The 17,986-nt window shown below is 35.5% G+C and overlaps 1 protein-coding gene across 5 annotated transcripts in view; it reads right to left on the bottom strand.

Annotated features, from left to right (window-relative positions):
- The window catches only part of SNX4 (sorting nexin 4), a 60,305-nt gene that overhangs the window by 39,147 nt on the left and 3,172 nt on the right, over positions 1–17,986 (bottom strand). For all 5 annotated transcript variants that reach the window (XM_045540092.1, XM_045540094.1, XM_045540093.1 and 2 more), the window contains exons 2-5: positions 10,134–10,255; positions 5,953–6,088; positions 5,726–5,875; positions 5,215–5,262 (exon numbers count right to left, since the gene is read on the bottom strand). In XM_045540092.1, coding sequence (XP_045396048.1) covers positions 5,215–5,262; positions 5,726–5,875; positions 5,953–6,088; positions 10,134–10,255 — 456 coding nt within the window. The remainder of the gene's footprint in view (positions 1–5,214; positions 5,263–5,725; positions 5,876–5,952; positions 6,089–10,133; positions 10,256–17,986) is intronic.

Below are 17,986 nucleotides of genomic sequence, written 5' to 3'. Positions count from 1 at the left end.
GCCTCGTTTGCCCAGCACAGTCCTGCTTTATGACTGTTGTCCTAGTCTTATTATTAATAGTGCCCCTTTTTCCTCTCAAAAGAATTCCTATTTGGACAATAAACTTTATGGTCACCCAACTCAAAGTAACTCCTGAAAAATAATCCCTGCTATTCTTAACAATGATGATGCTTTATTTCCTTTATACCACTTATCACTATTTTAAAGTATCTTTTTTATTTAGATGCTAATTTAATTTCTCTAACCAGTAAATATAAGCCCACAAGAACATGCAACTTATGAGTATTTGCAGCTCAGTCACTACTATATCCATAACACTTAGAAGAGAACCTCACACTCTGTAGGGACCCAGCATTTGGAATCTCCATCGTGCTCTCAGAGTTCCTGCGCAATAAAGAGATTAGTAGAGATCCTAGGGGCCTAGACCTCGGCTCTTGCAGTCCCTGCTCCAAAGAACAGACAGAGTTCCAGATTCTTCTGAATCAGCCTAAATTCATTTAAGGTTTGGGTATTTGGAATGATGTTTACTTTCATGACTGAGATAACTAACTTAAAACATTACTTTATACACCAAAGCAACAGTTTATAAGTTCGTTACTCTAGGATAAACACTTTGCTCTCCTTTCAGACTGAATTAAGTAACATGAGTATTTATATAAATATTCAAAAAAAGAAGGAATGCCAATAATCAGCAATGATTAATTGGTTATTCATGCTTATGTTAAATAGAACACTAATAAAAAGAAACTAAATTTGGAATTACCTTGCTGGTGTAGTAATCACTCTAAAAAGATGTAAGAAAATATTAACCTAGTAGGCCAAAATTATAGATTAAAGGTGCCTGAGAAAAGGAAAATTAAAGTAAGCTGACAACATTTCAATTTGAGGACTATAATCCAACATCAAATATTCTTACAAAATATGAAATATGAATATTTCAGCTGGGCACAGTGGCACACACCTGTAGTCCCAGCTACTCAGGAAGCTGAAAAGGGAGGATCACTTGAGCCTAGGAGTTTGAGTCCAGCCTGGGCAACACAGTGAGAACCGATCTCCAAAAAAAAAATTTGGTCTGATTCAGAATGATCTCATTTTCACAGAAATATAGCTTTCAACACTTCCTTTACCAATCATCTTTGCCTATATTAATTTACATAATTAATAAGCAAAAAGAGAGGTAACATGAGATGGTAATTAGGAAGAGCTTTGAGTTAAACAGGTGTAGACTTGGATTCGGCCTCCATCACTTGTAATTATGTGACCTTGGGCAAGTCACTTTCTAGAGCTCCTTGTCTAAAAACAAAAATGAGAATATCGACTAACTTCAAAGGTACTGAAGCAATATGCAGCAAAATAAAATACAGTATAATTATAGTATAGTGCTTAGCATATAGTAAGCATGTATGATGATGATTATTCACATAAGAAACTTACTGCTTTATATTCTAAAAAAGTCTTTTTTTTTAAACCATTTTTAACAATATTTCTCAAATTATCTTCCTAAAAGTTTTCTCTATCATCTTAGGACAATATTTGTCAACTTTCAGACTAATAGGAATCAGCATGTCTGGGATGAATTCAGTATTCTGAACAAATGATGCCAACAATTGAGATGCATTCGGTCCGCTGATCACACACTAAATTAAGAGAACACAACAGGCCTAATTCCACTCTTTCTTGAGGCCTATAGGTAGCCACTATAAACAACAAATAATGAACCCATCTGTAATACAGTGAAGCCCTAGGGCTACGCAGGTGTGTGGAGATTTGGCCTCAAGCCAAATGCACCTATACTGCAGTGTCTCTCATACCATTGCTACTTCCTTTTTTACTATCAGGCTCAGCTGTCAATTGCCACTACTGTCACAGCATACCTGTTTCCAGCAGTACTCACTTTTGGATCTTTTAAATTTTCTACTGAATATGTAAGAGAGTCAAGTTTGTCCAAATAACTATAAAAAACTCTGTGGGTCTTATGTGAGAATACCAAAGTATTTCTATAAGTATAGCAGTTAAGGCACGTTACATCCATTTGAACATCTCAGAAGTCAGTTTTATTTAAATACCAGCTTTCAACTGTGATCAGGTTAGTTTTAACTGCCAAATACATGATCTCCAGATAAGTGAAATGTGACACTATATATAAATATATACATACATACATATATTTTTATATATATGTGCATGTGGACAACCTCATGTTTGTATGTATGTGTGCTTGTACATATGTATGTGAAGTTGTCCAAAAGGGTCCCATTTCCCTGATGGAGGGAAGGACTTCAAACAAGAAACAGCCACAACAAAATGAGGGATACAGAGAGACACATGGGTTTCTGAAATCTCTCCATTTACTTTTATTCCTGGTCTACTTCATTAAAGTCTGATGTTTTGATTAATACTGTACATTAAGCATTACCTTTCAAATACTTCATAAAAGTGAAACCCCAAGTTTTTACCATAAGGCTACCCAAATACAAAACATTTTATCTAAACACTTAAATAGCACCTACATGTTAGATTGAAGGCGCTCTATGAACAGCATATTCTATTAGGTCATTAAATATGAAATGTCTGATTTTGGATCAAAAGTTTAGTTTATTACATCTCAAACAAGAAGCAGTATAATTAATCAAAGTACGTGCCTAAACTATCAACACAGTTTTACCATCTTAATGGTAGCTTTTTTATGTCACCAGTGAAGCCTGGAGAGCAAGTGGTGATGAAATCTCCAAAGGCGTTTTCCACAGCTTGTTGAGAACTGAATATTTTTCCTTGCAAGAAGTGGTCCAAAGTCTGGAAGAAGTGGCAGTCAGTTGGTGCAAGGTCTGGGGAATACGGTGGATGACAGTTTCCAAGTTCAGCTTCTGTAATTTGAGCAATGCTCTGTTTTGTGACATGTGGTCTTGCAAGAGGATTGGCCTGTCTCTACTGACCAATCTCGGCTGCTGAATCACAAGCATCCTTATCATTGTATCAAATTGGTTGCAGTAGACATCCGCTGTAATTGATTGACCAGGTTTCATGAAGCTGTAGTGGAAATACCAGTGGTAGACCACCAATCAGACACCATTATCTTTTTTTGATGAATATTCGGTTTTGGACTGTGTTTTGGCACTTCATTTTTATTCTAACCATTGTGCCAAACACTTGCGATTGTGAAAAAGAATCCATTTTTCATCAGATGTAACAATACGGTGTAGAAATGGTTCTCCTTCATGTGGTGACAGCAAAGAAAGGCAAGCTTCCAGACGATTTCTTTTCCGATGCTCATTTAATTCATGTGGTACCCATCTATCCAGCTTCTTTACCTTGCCCATTTGTTTCAAATGGTCCCATATTGGAATAGTAATGTCAAACCTTGCTGCTAATTCATGCATAGGTTGAGATGGATTTGCTTCCACTACAGTTTTCACCTCATCATTATTTGGTCTCAGGTCATGTGGCTTATTTTCAAGATCAAAATCACCAAAATGGAACTTCTCAAACCATTGACATACTGTGCATTCATTAGCCACATCCTTCCCAAACACTTTGTTGCTATTTCAAGCTATCTGTGCTACATCGGTTCCATGACAGAACTCATATTCAAAAATAACACAAATTTTAGACTTATCCATGGTTTCACAAAAATTGCTCTAAAAAAAAAAATTTAAAAGATAATCACAAGCCAAAACATGAGTTTGAAAGAATGAGGATGTACCTTCACAATTAAAAAAAAAAAAGGTCAAAATGAAATGTCAAGAGACATCAACTGTCAAACTTAGTACTTAAGGAAATCGGACATTCCATACTGAATAACCTAATATGATGGAGAATCTCAAGCATTCTCAGGGTCACCAAAGTTACAGCCAAAACTGAGTTCAAGGTCAAACAACCGATAACTAGTGACTAAACTAATGACTAAATCAATGACCAAAAAGTTTTTTATTTTCTATTGTATAAACAGAATTCACCAGAACAATTATATTTTAGTTTTATCTTGTTCTTATTATTTGCTTCTAAAATATCTTGAACTATTTCTCAGAAAATCCTATCAAAATATAAATCATTTTTACAAAATTTCAAGTTATTTCAACCCTATCCCTAAACTAAAATTCCACCATTCCCTCTCCTCTGAGTGTCATAAAGCAATGAAATGCAGTTGAGATAATTTTAATTTTTTCATGTATATCTCCCAAAAAATTATTTATAAATCAGAATCAGTTTATGACAGAATTAGTTACTTTATTAAATTTTCTTTGCAGAAAAAAATTTTCTCTTTCTAGTTTACTTTGTGCTAAATTTCAAATACCTATACACCAATACATAAAGCTCTAGGTGGTGTTTTTTAAATTACTGTAAAGATGTTTTGTTCTTCTTATCTAGATACAGTAAACCTTTAGCACTGTATTATCATATGAATGGTTTATCAATTTATATTACATTTGTCTACTTATCTATTCAGTTTACACCAGAGATGAAAACTTTAAAAAGTTTGCAATAATCTGTGTCATATTTCTTTTAGGAAAGATAGGGACACCAGGGTGGAGTTAGGGTAGCCAGCTCACCACCACCATGCTCTTCAATTTTCAGATAACAATCACATTACCAAACACTAATTCTAAAGACTAAATTTAAAAAGCTGTACAAAAACTAAATAACTCAGTATCACTAACAGGTGAAACAAACTATTTCAAAATGACTCCTGTGCCCATTTCGAACTGGCCACCATGTCTCAATAGACAGAAGAAGCATGACCAAAGGCATTTTAGTCTACTAAGACTGGCAAACCCAAGCTTGACTCTTCAGAAGTGTTCTTCATATCTGATACAGAGTGAGCAATTGTCGGGCAGGGATATGAGTGGAAAGGTCAGGTCAGAAGGAAGAAAAAAAGATGCAAAGTATAATATGAATACACTGTGGAAAAATTCAACAGCTAGTATTTAAATTACTGCTTCAAAACGCTCTTTCCCAGTAGAATAAATTAATAAATTTGCTTGTTATAGTCTCACTAGTAACTAAAAGTGAATTACAGTCTATTAACCAAGCTAAAATTTCAATTACACATATTACAAGTTAAACGCAGTGTTTCGTTGAAAACCTCACTAATGACATTAGATGCAAAGCCAATTTTCAACATTCACTCATTCAGTAAATACCAAGTACCCACTGAGTGCATAGCACCATGCTGGGCACTGGAAAGGGGCACGGCGAATTTCACACAAATATTCTTACCTTCAGCTGAAACCCAGTTTCATTCACAGTCTCCTTCCAGTTACCTTCCTAAAAATTGAAGTTAATTTTAGAAATCATTATCATAAAGCAAAACAATCCATAAAGAATATTTCAAGTTAAATAAATTATATACCTATCATTCAGTTCTTATTTCAGCGGAGATGGGAGAGAAAGGTTAAAAAAAATTCCTTTCACTTCAAAATTAAACATAGACTCCAGATTCCAAAAGATTACTAAAAAATGGACCCAAGATTTTATAGAATTGGATTTCAAAAAACTGAAGACTAATTTTGACATCATTTAAGTGATACCAAAATTTACTGTCTTTAGTAACTTTAAGTATAAATATGTTAATGAGAAGAGTGATATAATCCAATAATTTGAAATCAGGACAAAAATATAATAAATTGAATATAAATTAACAAAAAGATCCTTAAGATAAGCATTCTACAGTTTAAAAAAAACCCAAGTCAAATGAATATTTTAAAAAGACTGAATAAAAGAAAAATACCTGTGTTAAAAACAAATAGAAGATTTTATCTCTACACAGGATGGGATGTGAAGCAATCCTCAATAGAAAGTTTTCTAAACCAATCCGTCGTCTCTCCACAAAATCCGGATCCATGTTGTCAGCAGACAGTTTATGCCAAACAAATTCTGCCTAGGAAACAAAATAACCATTAGGAATAGTCTCAATGCTGAATACTTCTAAACTACTACCATCATTTCACTCCTTACCCGTTTTTCTGGCAAAGGTGGCACAACAACATGTGGGTAGTAAACTAAAAGGTAGTTTCGCAACAACTCAAATTCACTATATCGCCTCCACAGTGAGTCTGTTAGGACACTCTGACCATCAGTATGTTCAACAGACCTGAAAGGGAACAGAAGAACATTTATTTTATTTTTTAAAAATAAAAATACATACACATAAACACAACCTTCTTTAAAATTTGTAACTCTATTTAGTGAATGCTTATGAACCAGGTACTGAGTAAAGAACTTTTCATGTATTTTCTTATTTCAACAACTCTGTGAAGCAGAGATTTGTCACGACCTTTTTATAGATGAGGAAGCAAATGCACAGTATATGCTCTGCCCACAATCACAAAGATCTGTGTGGAGCACTCAGATCCATCTGATTCCAAAGCCCTCAGTCCTAACTGCTTTCCTTCCCTCATAAAAAACCTATGTGAACTCAAGAGAAATAGATGTATTAGGAACATTCTAAAAGCCTCGGTGTATAATAATTGATTTTATAATATGATAAAATCTGGTTTTGCTAGTGCTTCATTAAATAAAAAGTATTTTTAACTTCACTTCTGCCATGAAAGAACAACTTCCATGACAAAGAGCAAGACACCATAAAACCTCAATTCAAGTTATAAATAAATCAGATGAATCCAAGTACCAGGAAATACTCACAAGAGCAAAACATTAATTAGCTCTGAAAGAGTGAGGAAGAGGGGTCATAAAAATTCATCCCTAGTCTTACTGTTAATTATAAAGACCTGGCAGGTAATACCATGTCTCATCCATATAAAAGTTCAACTTATGGTTGGGGAAAAGTTAAGGTAAAATCATATATAGGATATTTAAAACTATCTTGACTATTTAAGATTTCTTGCTAGCATAAGCACTGTTATGTTTAGAAAACATAAGTTTATGTTTAGAAGACATAAGCATCAGTCTTCTAAACATTAGCAGGACTTTCCTATTTTCTAATTGTTTGTTTGACAATAACTTATTTGCCCTCCACATACAAGCACAGTGTGCATTTGCACCTTAGGACATGAAGACATAGAAGCTAAATCAGTCTTAGAATAAAAACAAGTCTTGAGAAAAGTATTTACGTCATGCCATGCTCAGCACAACAGATGCTTGTTTTTATTATTTATGTATTAAGTTTGCCAGTAAATTTACTCATTACATATTAGTAACAAGGAAACAAAATATGAAATACAAAATGCACAAATGGCTCCCATGGCAAAAACATAGGAATTAAATCATAATTCATAGCCAGCCACGGTGGCTCACACCTGTAATCCTAGCATTCTGGGAGGCCAAGGCGGGAGGATCGCTTGAAGTCAGGAGTTCCAGACCAGCCTTAGTAAGAGCGATACCCTATCTCTACTAAACATAGAAAAATTAGCCAGGCATGGTGGTGTGTGTGCCTGTAGTCCCAGCTACTTGGCAGGCTGAGGCAGGAGGATCACTTGAGCCCAGGAGTTTGAGGTTGCTGTGAGCTAGGCTGATGCCACAGCACTCTACTCAGAGCAACAGAGTGAGACTCTGTCTCAAAAAAAAAATAAAAATAAATAAATCATAATTCGTTTTAAAGAGTTGACCTAAACATCACTACCAACAAAATCCGTATCTTGCTAATAAGTAAATAAATAAAGCCAATAAGCAGTATTCTTACAAGGCTGGTAGAAGACCTGCTTAAGTGGTTTTTTTTTTTTTAAGAAAACCATTAAGGCATGATGTAGTCATTAGAAACTGACTAAAAGCACACAGACTTCCACTGGACCCCAAAACTACCCCATTTTCTAATTATTCAACAAATATTTAGTAGCACATAATTGGTTTTACATGCAACATTTAATTTAAGCCTCACAATAAAGTAAATATTATCATTAACCTTGTTTTATAAGTTAGAAGAATTAAGTAATGACATCATATTATGTCCCAAAAGCCATCAAGGCATTCCAACCTATTCTAAAAAAGACAGATTCTTATAAGTATTTTAAAAGAGTTCATAATCTATGAATAGGAACACATAAAAAAATCTCTTGGGGAATTAAAAACCAATGACTTCAGCCTTATTCAATCTTAGCCTACTAAACTATAACATTATAGAAGAGGATCATACCAAAAATATCCTTTTTAATTTTAAACTTAAGAATTTATTTAGAAGGCCAGAGTTAACACTAATTTCTAAAAGCATTATTTTTTAAGTGGCTTATTTAATTTTAAAAACAAAAAACAAAAACAAAAACCCTCTCATGGGACAATTGCTAAATGGGCTTTCTACTTTTATCCAAAGGGTACGTAGGTAAGCTACATGCAAAACTTCAACTTTCAGTTATTATGAAAGCTCAATAATATTCATATTGTCTGCAATTGTCTGCCTAACACTAAATTACAGAAAGAATACTACATGATTAAATGAAGAAATCTAATGGTTCTGGTTGCTGAAGGTCAGTTAACCTTAGGAATAGTATACTTACACAATTAGTATTTCTCAAATTCAATGTCTATATGATATTGGGTAGGCAAGAATTTCTTTAGAAAAAACACAAATCATCAAGAGAAAACAGAGATAAATCTGCCTATCTTAAAATTTAAAGACTTTGTACTTTAAAAAGTAATCAAAATCATGCTCCATGGCCCATATGTATCAAAAACATCTGGAGCTTTATATAAAAAATGGCCTAATTCTAAAAAAAAACCACCTTACCTCCCTCTTTTCCTAAAGTTCCTATAATATACAATTATTTTCCTGTTTTTAGAAGATTCTTTTCTCTCTCTCTCTCTGTTTTTTTTGGTGGAAATAAGAAACTATTCTTATAAAGAAGGTTTTCAGAATTGTCTGAAAACAACCTTCACCAAGATTTTATCTTTCGTTTTGGGTAGAACCACAGACCTGGAAAAAGACTTGAAAAGTCACAAGGTTAAGCATTAAGGTAAGCTCAGAGACTTTCAGTAAAGCCTATGAAAATGGTGGATTAAAAACTTTTTTTCTTAAAAGAGTATTCACATTAAAACATGGCTAACACTTAATCAACTGGGTTTGATAATTCTATTATTTTATTTTACTATCAAAAATTCTTTCATATCTGTTTTAATTTGAAACCATTTTTGCTCAGTCTCTGCAGACAGAAAAGAAACAGTACATTCTTTATATAAACTGTTTATAATTGGCAACAATAAATTGAGTCTTCCTTTGCCTCTTTCCAGGCCAAACTCTAATTCCTTTAACTTTTTCCTTATGAGGTTAAAAGACAATTTTTCTGGTGAGTTTGATTTCTTACTCCATATTTACTTTGTCTTTTCTATTTTACCCCAAGTTCTAAAGCACCAATCTCAATTTTTCTTTCTATTAATTTCTCTGTAACTCCCAACTGTCCTAAGATGACTCAGGCCATATTCTCTACTCCTAGAATTCTCTGTTAAGCATCTCCATCTATCCAAGTTTACTTCACACAATCCTAGGAAATCTTGGTATTCGGCAAAATTGCACAGGGATTCTAAGACCAAGAACTCCACTAAAGCACGTGTCAAGTAACATCCCAGATCCCAAAAGTATTCCACTAACCTGCCCTCTCCTCTCAAAACAAATACATTAAAATATAGCTAGAGCTAACAAGACTACCACAGCAAAAGACAGCTGTTAAAAAGTACCTATTTTTGCCGGGTGTGGTGGCTCACGCCTGTAATCCTAGCACTCTGGGAGGCTGAGGCGGGTGGATCGCTCGAGGTCAGGAGTTCGAGACCAGCCTGAGCAATAGTGAGACCCCGTCTCTACTAAAAAATAGAAATTATCTGGCCAACTAAAAATATATATAGAAAAAAATTAGCCGGGCATGGTGGCGCATGCCTGTAGTCCCAGCTACTCGGGAGGCTGCGGCAGTAGGATCGCTTAAGCCCAGGAGTTTGAGGTTGCTGTGAGCTAGGCTGACGCCATGGCACTCTAGCCCGGGCAACAGAGTGATACTCTGTCTCAAAAAAAAAAAGAAAAAAAGAAAAGAAAAGAAAAAAAGTACCTATTTTACCTGTTAAAAAGTAAAGAAACAAAATCAATCTGTCCCGAAAAAAGATAATGACCAGTAAAAAATTCTGTTATATAATAGAGTTTGCATTAATAGCTATCAGAAAAAGCTTTCTATCTAAACCTACGTGCAATTTTCATCACCCACCTTGTTTCAATGAGGTAAGCAGTATATGTTTCTTGCATGTTCATGGCATTTCTTCCAGTTCGCTTTTCTGCTTCTGAAACGCTGATTTCTATCTTCTTCAATCCAAAATTATTTTCTGTCATCTGGACAAAAATAAACAAATAACAAAAACAACCTTTTATAATAGATAGTATTGAAAAGAACCCAAGCTATTTAAATAAAATCCATTACTACACATATATCAAAATAATTTCTTATATTTCTTTTTCTTTCTTTTTGAAACAGACTCTTACTCTGTCGCCCTGGCTAGAGTGCAATGGCATCATCATAGCTCACTGTAACCTCCAACTCCTGGGCTCAAGCAACCCTGCTGCTCAGCCTCCTGAGTAGCTGGGACTACAGCTACGCATCACCACACCCGGCTAATTTTTCCTATTTTTAGTAGAGATGGGGTCTCACTCTTGTTCAGACTGGTCTTGAACTCTTGAGCTCAAGTGATCCTCCCACCTCGGCCTCCCAGAATGTTAGGATTACAGGCATGAGCCACGGCATCCAGCCAATTACTTATATTTCTTGAGTTGCTGGAGGTTGCTGGCTGACAGCAGCAAATGATAGCCTCTCTTTATCAACAATAACTTTTCCAGAGTTATTTTAACAGGTACATTTGATGGTTAAAATTTAGACACTTCACATAAGTCAGTAAGAATAAATCTACGAAGAAATGCATACGAAAAAAGTCTTAAAAACACATTCTGCACAAAGATAATCCTCAACATTGACATCTAATTTTTGGTTTAACCAAAATCAAATCTCTGTCTCAAAATTAAGATTTTTCAACAGGCAGGTTAATTAAAAAAAAAATCAGGAGTCATCTTATATTCAACTTTAAATTTGCCTAAACTTTTTGGCAGTGATTAATAAGCTCCACCCCTGAGAGAGCAGCAGGGTTTAAGAGCAGAAAGGAGCAGATTCCTTTCTTTTCCCCGGGACTAGAACATTCCCAGGTCTATACCAAAGGACCAAAAAGAACAATACACACACCACTGGTGGTTCATAGGCAGTATGTTTGGGAAGTGAACCACTGAGGAAAAGTCTTGAATAGACCCAAAGTAATTCTAAGTCTAAACAAGGAAGAGAAAGTGAGATCCTGTGAAAACTGCTGTGCTTGGCTGTTTTCTCCCTTGCTCATGATCAAAATTCAGAGGTGGGTTTTAATTTAAAACACTGTACTATATTATAGTTGGGGCAGTTTATGAAAGAGAGATATAAGTAGAAATGTGAATGCAGCAAAAGGTAAAAGAAAAAGCTATGGCAATGCCCATGGTTATACACAGAAAATCAAATCCATGCACTATGAGGCAAGAGATATGTGACAGTGCAAAACACTGAATCAGTGACGAGAAAAGATGACACACTTCGGAGCTCTCCCAAAATGTACAGGAAAAACGCAGAAGAAGGTAAAACTGCTAAAAGAAGATAAAGGACAAAGAACTAAGAGCCAACCCAATGGGATGAATTGTTATTAGCCATGAAAAACAAATCACTCAGTCCTCAAACAAGGCATTTTTATAAAGTATAAGCTGTGATAGTTTAGGCATAAGTAGAAGGAATCATTCAACCAAAAGAAAGCTCGAGAAATTATATAAGCACAAGCTACTTAACGTCAGGATTACAAAGCCCCCATTGGTTAAGATATACATACATACATACATATATGAGATACATTTTGGCCCACAGCCAAGCATTTTGATTTACCACCATCTGCTCCAGTGAAAAATTCCCTGAATTCTAAAAACACATACTGATGAAGCAAATTATCTCCTCAGCCCAACAGATAAGGCATATGAGTCATAAATTTACCCTGTCATACCATTCAGTTACAAAGAAGGAAAAAAAAATAAAAGTATAAAATCAGCAATCATAAAAGCTAAAGAATGCAAACAGGTACACAACAATAATACCAGTAGGGTCGGTAGACGATATAAAATTGCTTATACTGGGCCAGGTGCGGTGGCTCACACATGTAACCTGAGCACTTCAGGATGCTGATACTGGAGGATTGCTTGAGGCCAGAAGTTCAAGACCAGCCTGAGCAACTTAGGGAGATCCTGTTTCTATAAAAAATTTAAAAATTATCCAGGCACACTGGCGCGCATCTGTAGTCCTAGCTACTTGGGAGGCTGAGGCAGGAGGATCACTTGAGCCCAGGAGTTAGAGACTAGCCTGGGAATATGGCAAGACTCCATCTCTAAAGAAATAAAAAATTAAAAAGTTAAATATAAACTTACCATATGGCCCAGTAATTGCACTCCTACAAATCTACCCAAGAGAAATGAAAACATATAACCACACAAAGACTTGCATGTGAATAAATGTTAACAGCAGCACTATCACAATAGCTATAAACTCAAAACAACCCTAACATCCATCAAATGGTGAATAGATAAAATGTGATATATCCATACAATCAAATATTACTCAGCAACAAAAAGGAACTACTAATATGTGGTATAACACAGATGAACCTCAAAAACATTATGCTAAGTATAAGAAGCCAGACTCAAATGATAACAGACTGAATGATTCCACTTATATGACATAACCAAAATGACAAATTGACATAGAAAGCAGACAATGGTTGCCTAGGGCTGAGGATGGAAAGGGGATTGACTACCAAGGGGAAGGAGGGAATTTTTTAGGATGATGGAAATGTTCTAAAACTGGATGGTAGTAATGGTTATACAACTCTGTAAATTTATTAAAAATCATTAAATTATACATTTACAATGGCTGAATTTTATGGCATATAAATTATGCCTCAATAAAGCTGTTAAAAAAACAACATAAAATCCATAAGTCCCTATTAACATAAATAGTGTGATGGGGAACAAGATATTTTCATAGTTTCAAAGCATACCCCCACAAAATTCATTACCAAGGGAAAAAGAACAACTTTATATAGAAGTCTGACAGATACCAGAGATCAAAGTGATCAAAGTACTGGTGTAAATCAAAATCATGTGTAAAGTAAAAAAATGCAATTAGAAGAACAGCATCATATCAGTGACAATTTCTGCCAAAGATGCACAAGCTGAATCTAATCATGAGGAAATATCAGGCAAACCCATATTGAGGGAAGCTCTACAAAATAACTGGTCTCCAATCTTCAAGAGGGTCAAGGTCACAAGAGTAAAAACTGAGAAACTCTTCCAGATTGGAGGAGACTAAAGAAATAGTACAATGAAGTGCAACAGGAGAGTCTGGACTGGATCCTTTTGCTCTGAAGAACACTATTGATACAATTGGTAAAACTTAAACAGAGACTGAGGATTAGATAGTAGTCATTTATCAATGTTACTTTCCTGATTTTGTTGGTAGTATTGTGGTAATATAGGACAACGTCCTTGCTTGTCCTTGAAATACACACTTGAAGATTTTGGGAATGAGATAAGGCAACATCAAGTTTGCAATTTATTCTCAAGTAGTTCAGGGAATAGTTACTTGAGCTGTACTTATAAATTTCTATTTCTAAATTTTATTTCTATAAATATGTGATTATTTCAAAATGTTAAAAAATGGTCATAATGTTACATAAATAATTTTTGTCTCTCTTATGTTTGGGGAAGAAAAAAGCAAAGATACATGCCTTCCAAATCATTATAGAGAACAAAACCAAAGAAATTATACTCTATAAAGGAAAACCTAAAAACAAACCAAAATAAGACAGTATAAAATATAACAGAATAAAATCAATTAAAAATGCCAGTTAAGATAATAAATGCAAATGTTTAAAATTCCCTAAGGTAAATAAGAGAAAGACTTATAACACAAGGCATAAAAATTATAAAAATGGACAAATACACAAAGAAGGCAAACTGAAATTAAAAGAAACCAGTATGGCATCAGTCCAAGCAGACTACGGTAATTAGGAAAAAAAGTTTAAAATTACAAAAGCCTCAGATCAATTCTCCCTCAGATTAGTAGCCAGCTTGCCAGAATTTGAATCCCATCTCCACCACAGATTAGATGGATAACTCTGGGCAAGAAATTTAACCTCTTTGTGCTGCAGTTTCCTCAAATGTAAAATGAAGATAACCTGTAAAATGAAGTACCTGTAATGAATTGAATGTTTGTGTCCCCCGAAAATTCATATGTTAAAATCCACACTCAAGCCTTTGGAAGGTGATTAGATCATGAGGGTGGATCCCTCATCATGAGTGGGATGAGTGTCCTTATGAAAGAGACTCCAGACAGCTCCTTTCTTCCTTCTACTATGTGGGGACCCAGTGAAAAGGCAGACTACAATGAGCCAAGAAGCAGGCCTTCAACAGTCACCAATCTACCAGTGCCTTCATCTGAGACTTCCCAGCCTCCAGGACTGTGAGCAATAAATTTCTACTGTTTATAAGCCACTCAGTCTCTGGTATTATATACTTTGTTGTAGAAGCCTGAATGGATAGTACCTAATTCACAAAGTCATTGGGAATATTAAATAAGTTAATGTATGTAAAGAGTCTGAAAAGTTGCCTGGCACGTAGCAAGAGCTCAAGTATTACTTATCTCCCATTATTGTAGGTTTAAGTTTTTCTGATGATAAAAACATATGCTTAATGTACAAAAATTGAAAAGGTAGGAAAAAAATAAATAAATACAAATCATTTATATCCCACAACCCAGAGTTAACCACTGTCAATATAATGGTGTACTTCCTTACAATTTTTCTAGGTGTGATGTTTCTTTGTTACTAAAATAGGTCAGAGAGCTAAAGATTAAGAACCACCTACTGAATTTACTTCCTTTTGGGGCTATGTATATACACTGATCAGATAGCTGGTACTAGGTTAACAATCATGGCCAGGAGCAGTGGTCATACCTATAATCCTAGCACTCTGGGAGGTCGAGATGGGAGGATCACTTGAGGTCAGGAGTTCAAGACCAGCCTGAGCAAGAGCGACACCCCCCTCTCTACAAAAAGTAGAAAATTAGCCGGCCTTGGTGGCACATGCCTGTAGTCCCAGCTACTTGGAAGTCTGAGTCAGGAGGATCACTTGAGCCCAGGAGTTTGAGGTTGCAGTGAGCCACGATGATGCCACTACACTCTAGCCGTGGTGACAGAGCGATACTGCCTCAAAAAAAAAAAAGATGTGTTTACTTACGTGTAATAGTGAAGCTTATTTCAGCTGTAGACAGATAACTGTCTTAGTCTGTACCAGCTGCTATAACAAACTGCCATACACTGGGTGGTTTATAAACAATAGGAATTCATTGTTCACAGTCCTAGAGGCTAGAAAGTATAAGAGCAAGGCACTGGCAGATGGGGTGTCTCCTGAGGGCTCGATTCCTGGTTCATAAATAGCCATGGTTCATTCTGTTCTCACGTGGCAGAAAGAGGAAAGGAACTCTCTGTAGCCTCTTTCATAAAAGCATTAATCCCACTCACGGGGGCTCTCCCTTCATGACTTAATCACCTCCCAAAGGTCCCACCACCAAACATCATCATCTTGGGGATTAGGTTTCAACATATGAATTCTGGGGGAAGAAACATTTCATTCACTCTATAGCAATAACTAAGAAAAACAGGGTTATAATACATGACCTATTCTCTTGTGCTTTTTTCCCCTATAAAAATCCTTAAAAATAATAGCACAGCTATTCAGAAAACATCAATTTTTCTTTAAAATAAAATAATATGTAAGTTTGAACCGGCTTCCAAACTAGGTAACAACACATTCATGGTTCATGAAATTAATTTGGTGAGTTGTGACCAACATTTAATGAAAAAGAAAAGTATCATAGGGTCTTGCATGAATTCATGATTAAGTATTGTTTCCCGAAACACTTGTGTATGTAATTCCATATACATACATATGCCAATTATGATGTAAAAGTGTAAATATTTTGTACTGTGAGTCACCTTCAAAAAGTATCTGAAAGCCACTGAGGTAGAAAACAATTTATTTTTATTTATTTATTTATTTTTTTTTTTTGAGACAGAGTCCGACTCTGTTGCCCAAGCTAGAGTGCTGTGACATCAGCCTAGCTCACAGCAACCTCAAACTCCTGGGCTCAAGCAATCCTCCTGCCTCAGCCTCCCATGTGCACGCCACCACACCCTGCTAATAATTTCTGTTTTTTAGTAGAGATCTCACTCTACAGTAGTGATCTCACTCTTGTTCAGGCTGGTCTCAAACTCCTGAGCTCAAGCAATCCTCCCACATCAGCTAAAAATTCTTGTATATGACTTTATCATCTGCTGCTAAACTGATAATTCTGTAACTATGCCTATAAATTTTATTTTTTTAATGTTATCCTCACCCACGGAATGCCCAAAACCTTACTCACAATTCTGGGCTACTCCACTTAGTTTCTCTGCTGCCCATCAGTGAAAGTGCTCATTGCGCATTGGAATTTTTAACCACCAGTTGCTCAAGCACTCTTTGACCCATCAGCACTCCCAGGCCTAGAGTGTTCCCCCTTAAAAATCACTGATGAATTCCTCAGGTAATGGTTTTTCTCCGGCAAATACTGTAAGTCCCTACCCCTGTTAACTGCCAACTCAATGGAATCTTTCAGCCTAACAAAGTATTCTTTCCTCCATTCCCTTGCTATTTCCTCTCCCTTCTCTAGGACTAATTACTACTTTCTTAGAGACTGGATTCCCCTCTCATTCTTTCCATTTTCCAAATTATTTTAAATAGAACTGACTATAGCTTGAAAAAATGAATGCATTCTTCCTCACAGGGAAAAAGTACAAAAGGAAAAGGTAAGAGACTTCTAATTGGACAATGGAAAAGAAGAGGATTGAAAAATTACAGAAAGAAAAACAAGAGACTACATAGAAAAAGAGCTTACAGATTCCTGATCAGTGATGTTTAAAACCAGAAAACTCTTGTGGTTCTTAGGCAGTGCTGTTTCCACTACCTCTTGGGTAGTAATTAGTACAAATTATTCTCCCTCCTAAATTTTGCAGAGTCAAAAATAAGGCTGATTTTGCCATGTCTGAACATGATTTGCATAGATATTTTGTTTGCTAAATCAACACACCTTTTACACCTTTTTTTCCTTCTCAAAATTACAACTTAATCTTAACTAAACTAAAAACTTTAAAATATAGTATTGGAACAATTTACAAGACTATCTTAACCTTTTTTTTTTTTTTTAAATGAAGCAGAATGGCTTAACGGAAAGAACACTGATGTCAATGCCAGATGGACCTGGACTCAAATCCCAGCCAGCACGTGTGACCTTGGCCAAATTACTTCTCTCTGAGCCCCTGACTCCTCATCTTTACCTATCTGTTGGAAGAAATTTTGAGAATTAAATGAAAAGTAGTGCTCCACCGTGTATAGCACACACAAATCTAACTTACCTTTCTGCCAGGACCATAGTCCTATCAATAACAGAAGCAATGAGGCTACAAAGCTATTACAATTCTCAACCGGAGATGGACTGAGTGGAAGAGAGGACAGAAAGAGGGATAAGAATTAGATGACCCTTAGTCTGGTTTTCTTTTTGAGGGGGACAAAGGAGAGGAGCAGGAGTGTACTGAATGTATTTGTGGTTAAACTCCTGGTGATTCTGAAATATCTGCCAAAATGGCCTGTGTCTCTTTATGAATCACTAGATTAGGGAGTTGTTTTAGGAAACCTTGTAACTTTTGGTCATTAAGTGATGGCCTGTTGTAACACTTATTTACAAACATTTTCCAAAAACATCAGGTAATAGTATATAACTACAAATTCTATGTATAGAGAGCATCTCTGGGTTTTCAAGTATCTTAAACTAAATATACATAGGAGTTTTTTAAATTACTGAGACATTATAATCACTTTTAAATTAACATAAGTGGATTTTATATTCTAGTTTTGACTTCG

The sequence above is a fragment of the Lemur catta genome, chromosome 1 (assembly GCF_020740605.2).
Source record: "Lemur catta isolate mLemCat1 chromosome 1, mLemCat1.pri, whole genome shotgun sequence".
Taxonomy (NCBI): domain Eukaryota; kingdom Metazoa; phylum Chordata; class Mammalia; order Primates; family Lemuridae; genus Lemur; species Lemur catta.
Note: the sequence above shows the minus strand (reverse complement) of the source record. Positions and strands in the feature narration are given on the sequence as shown.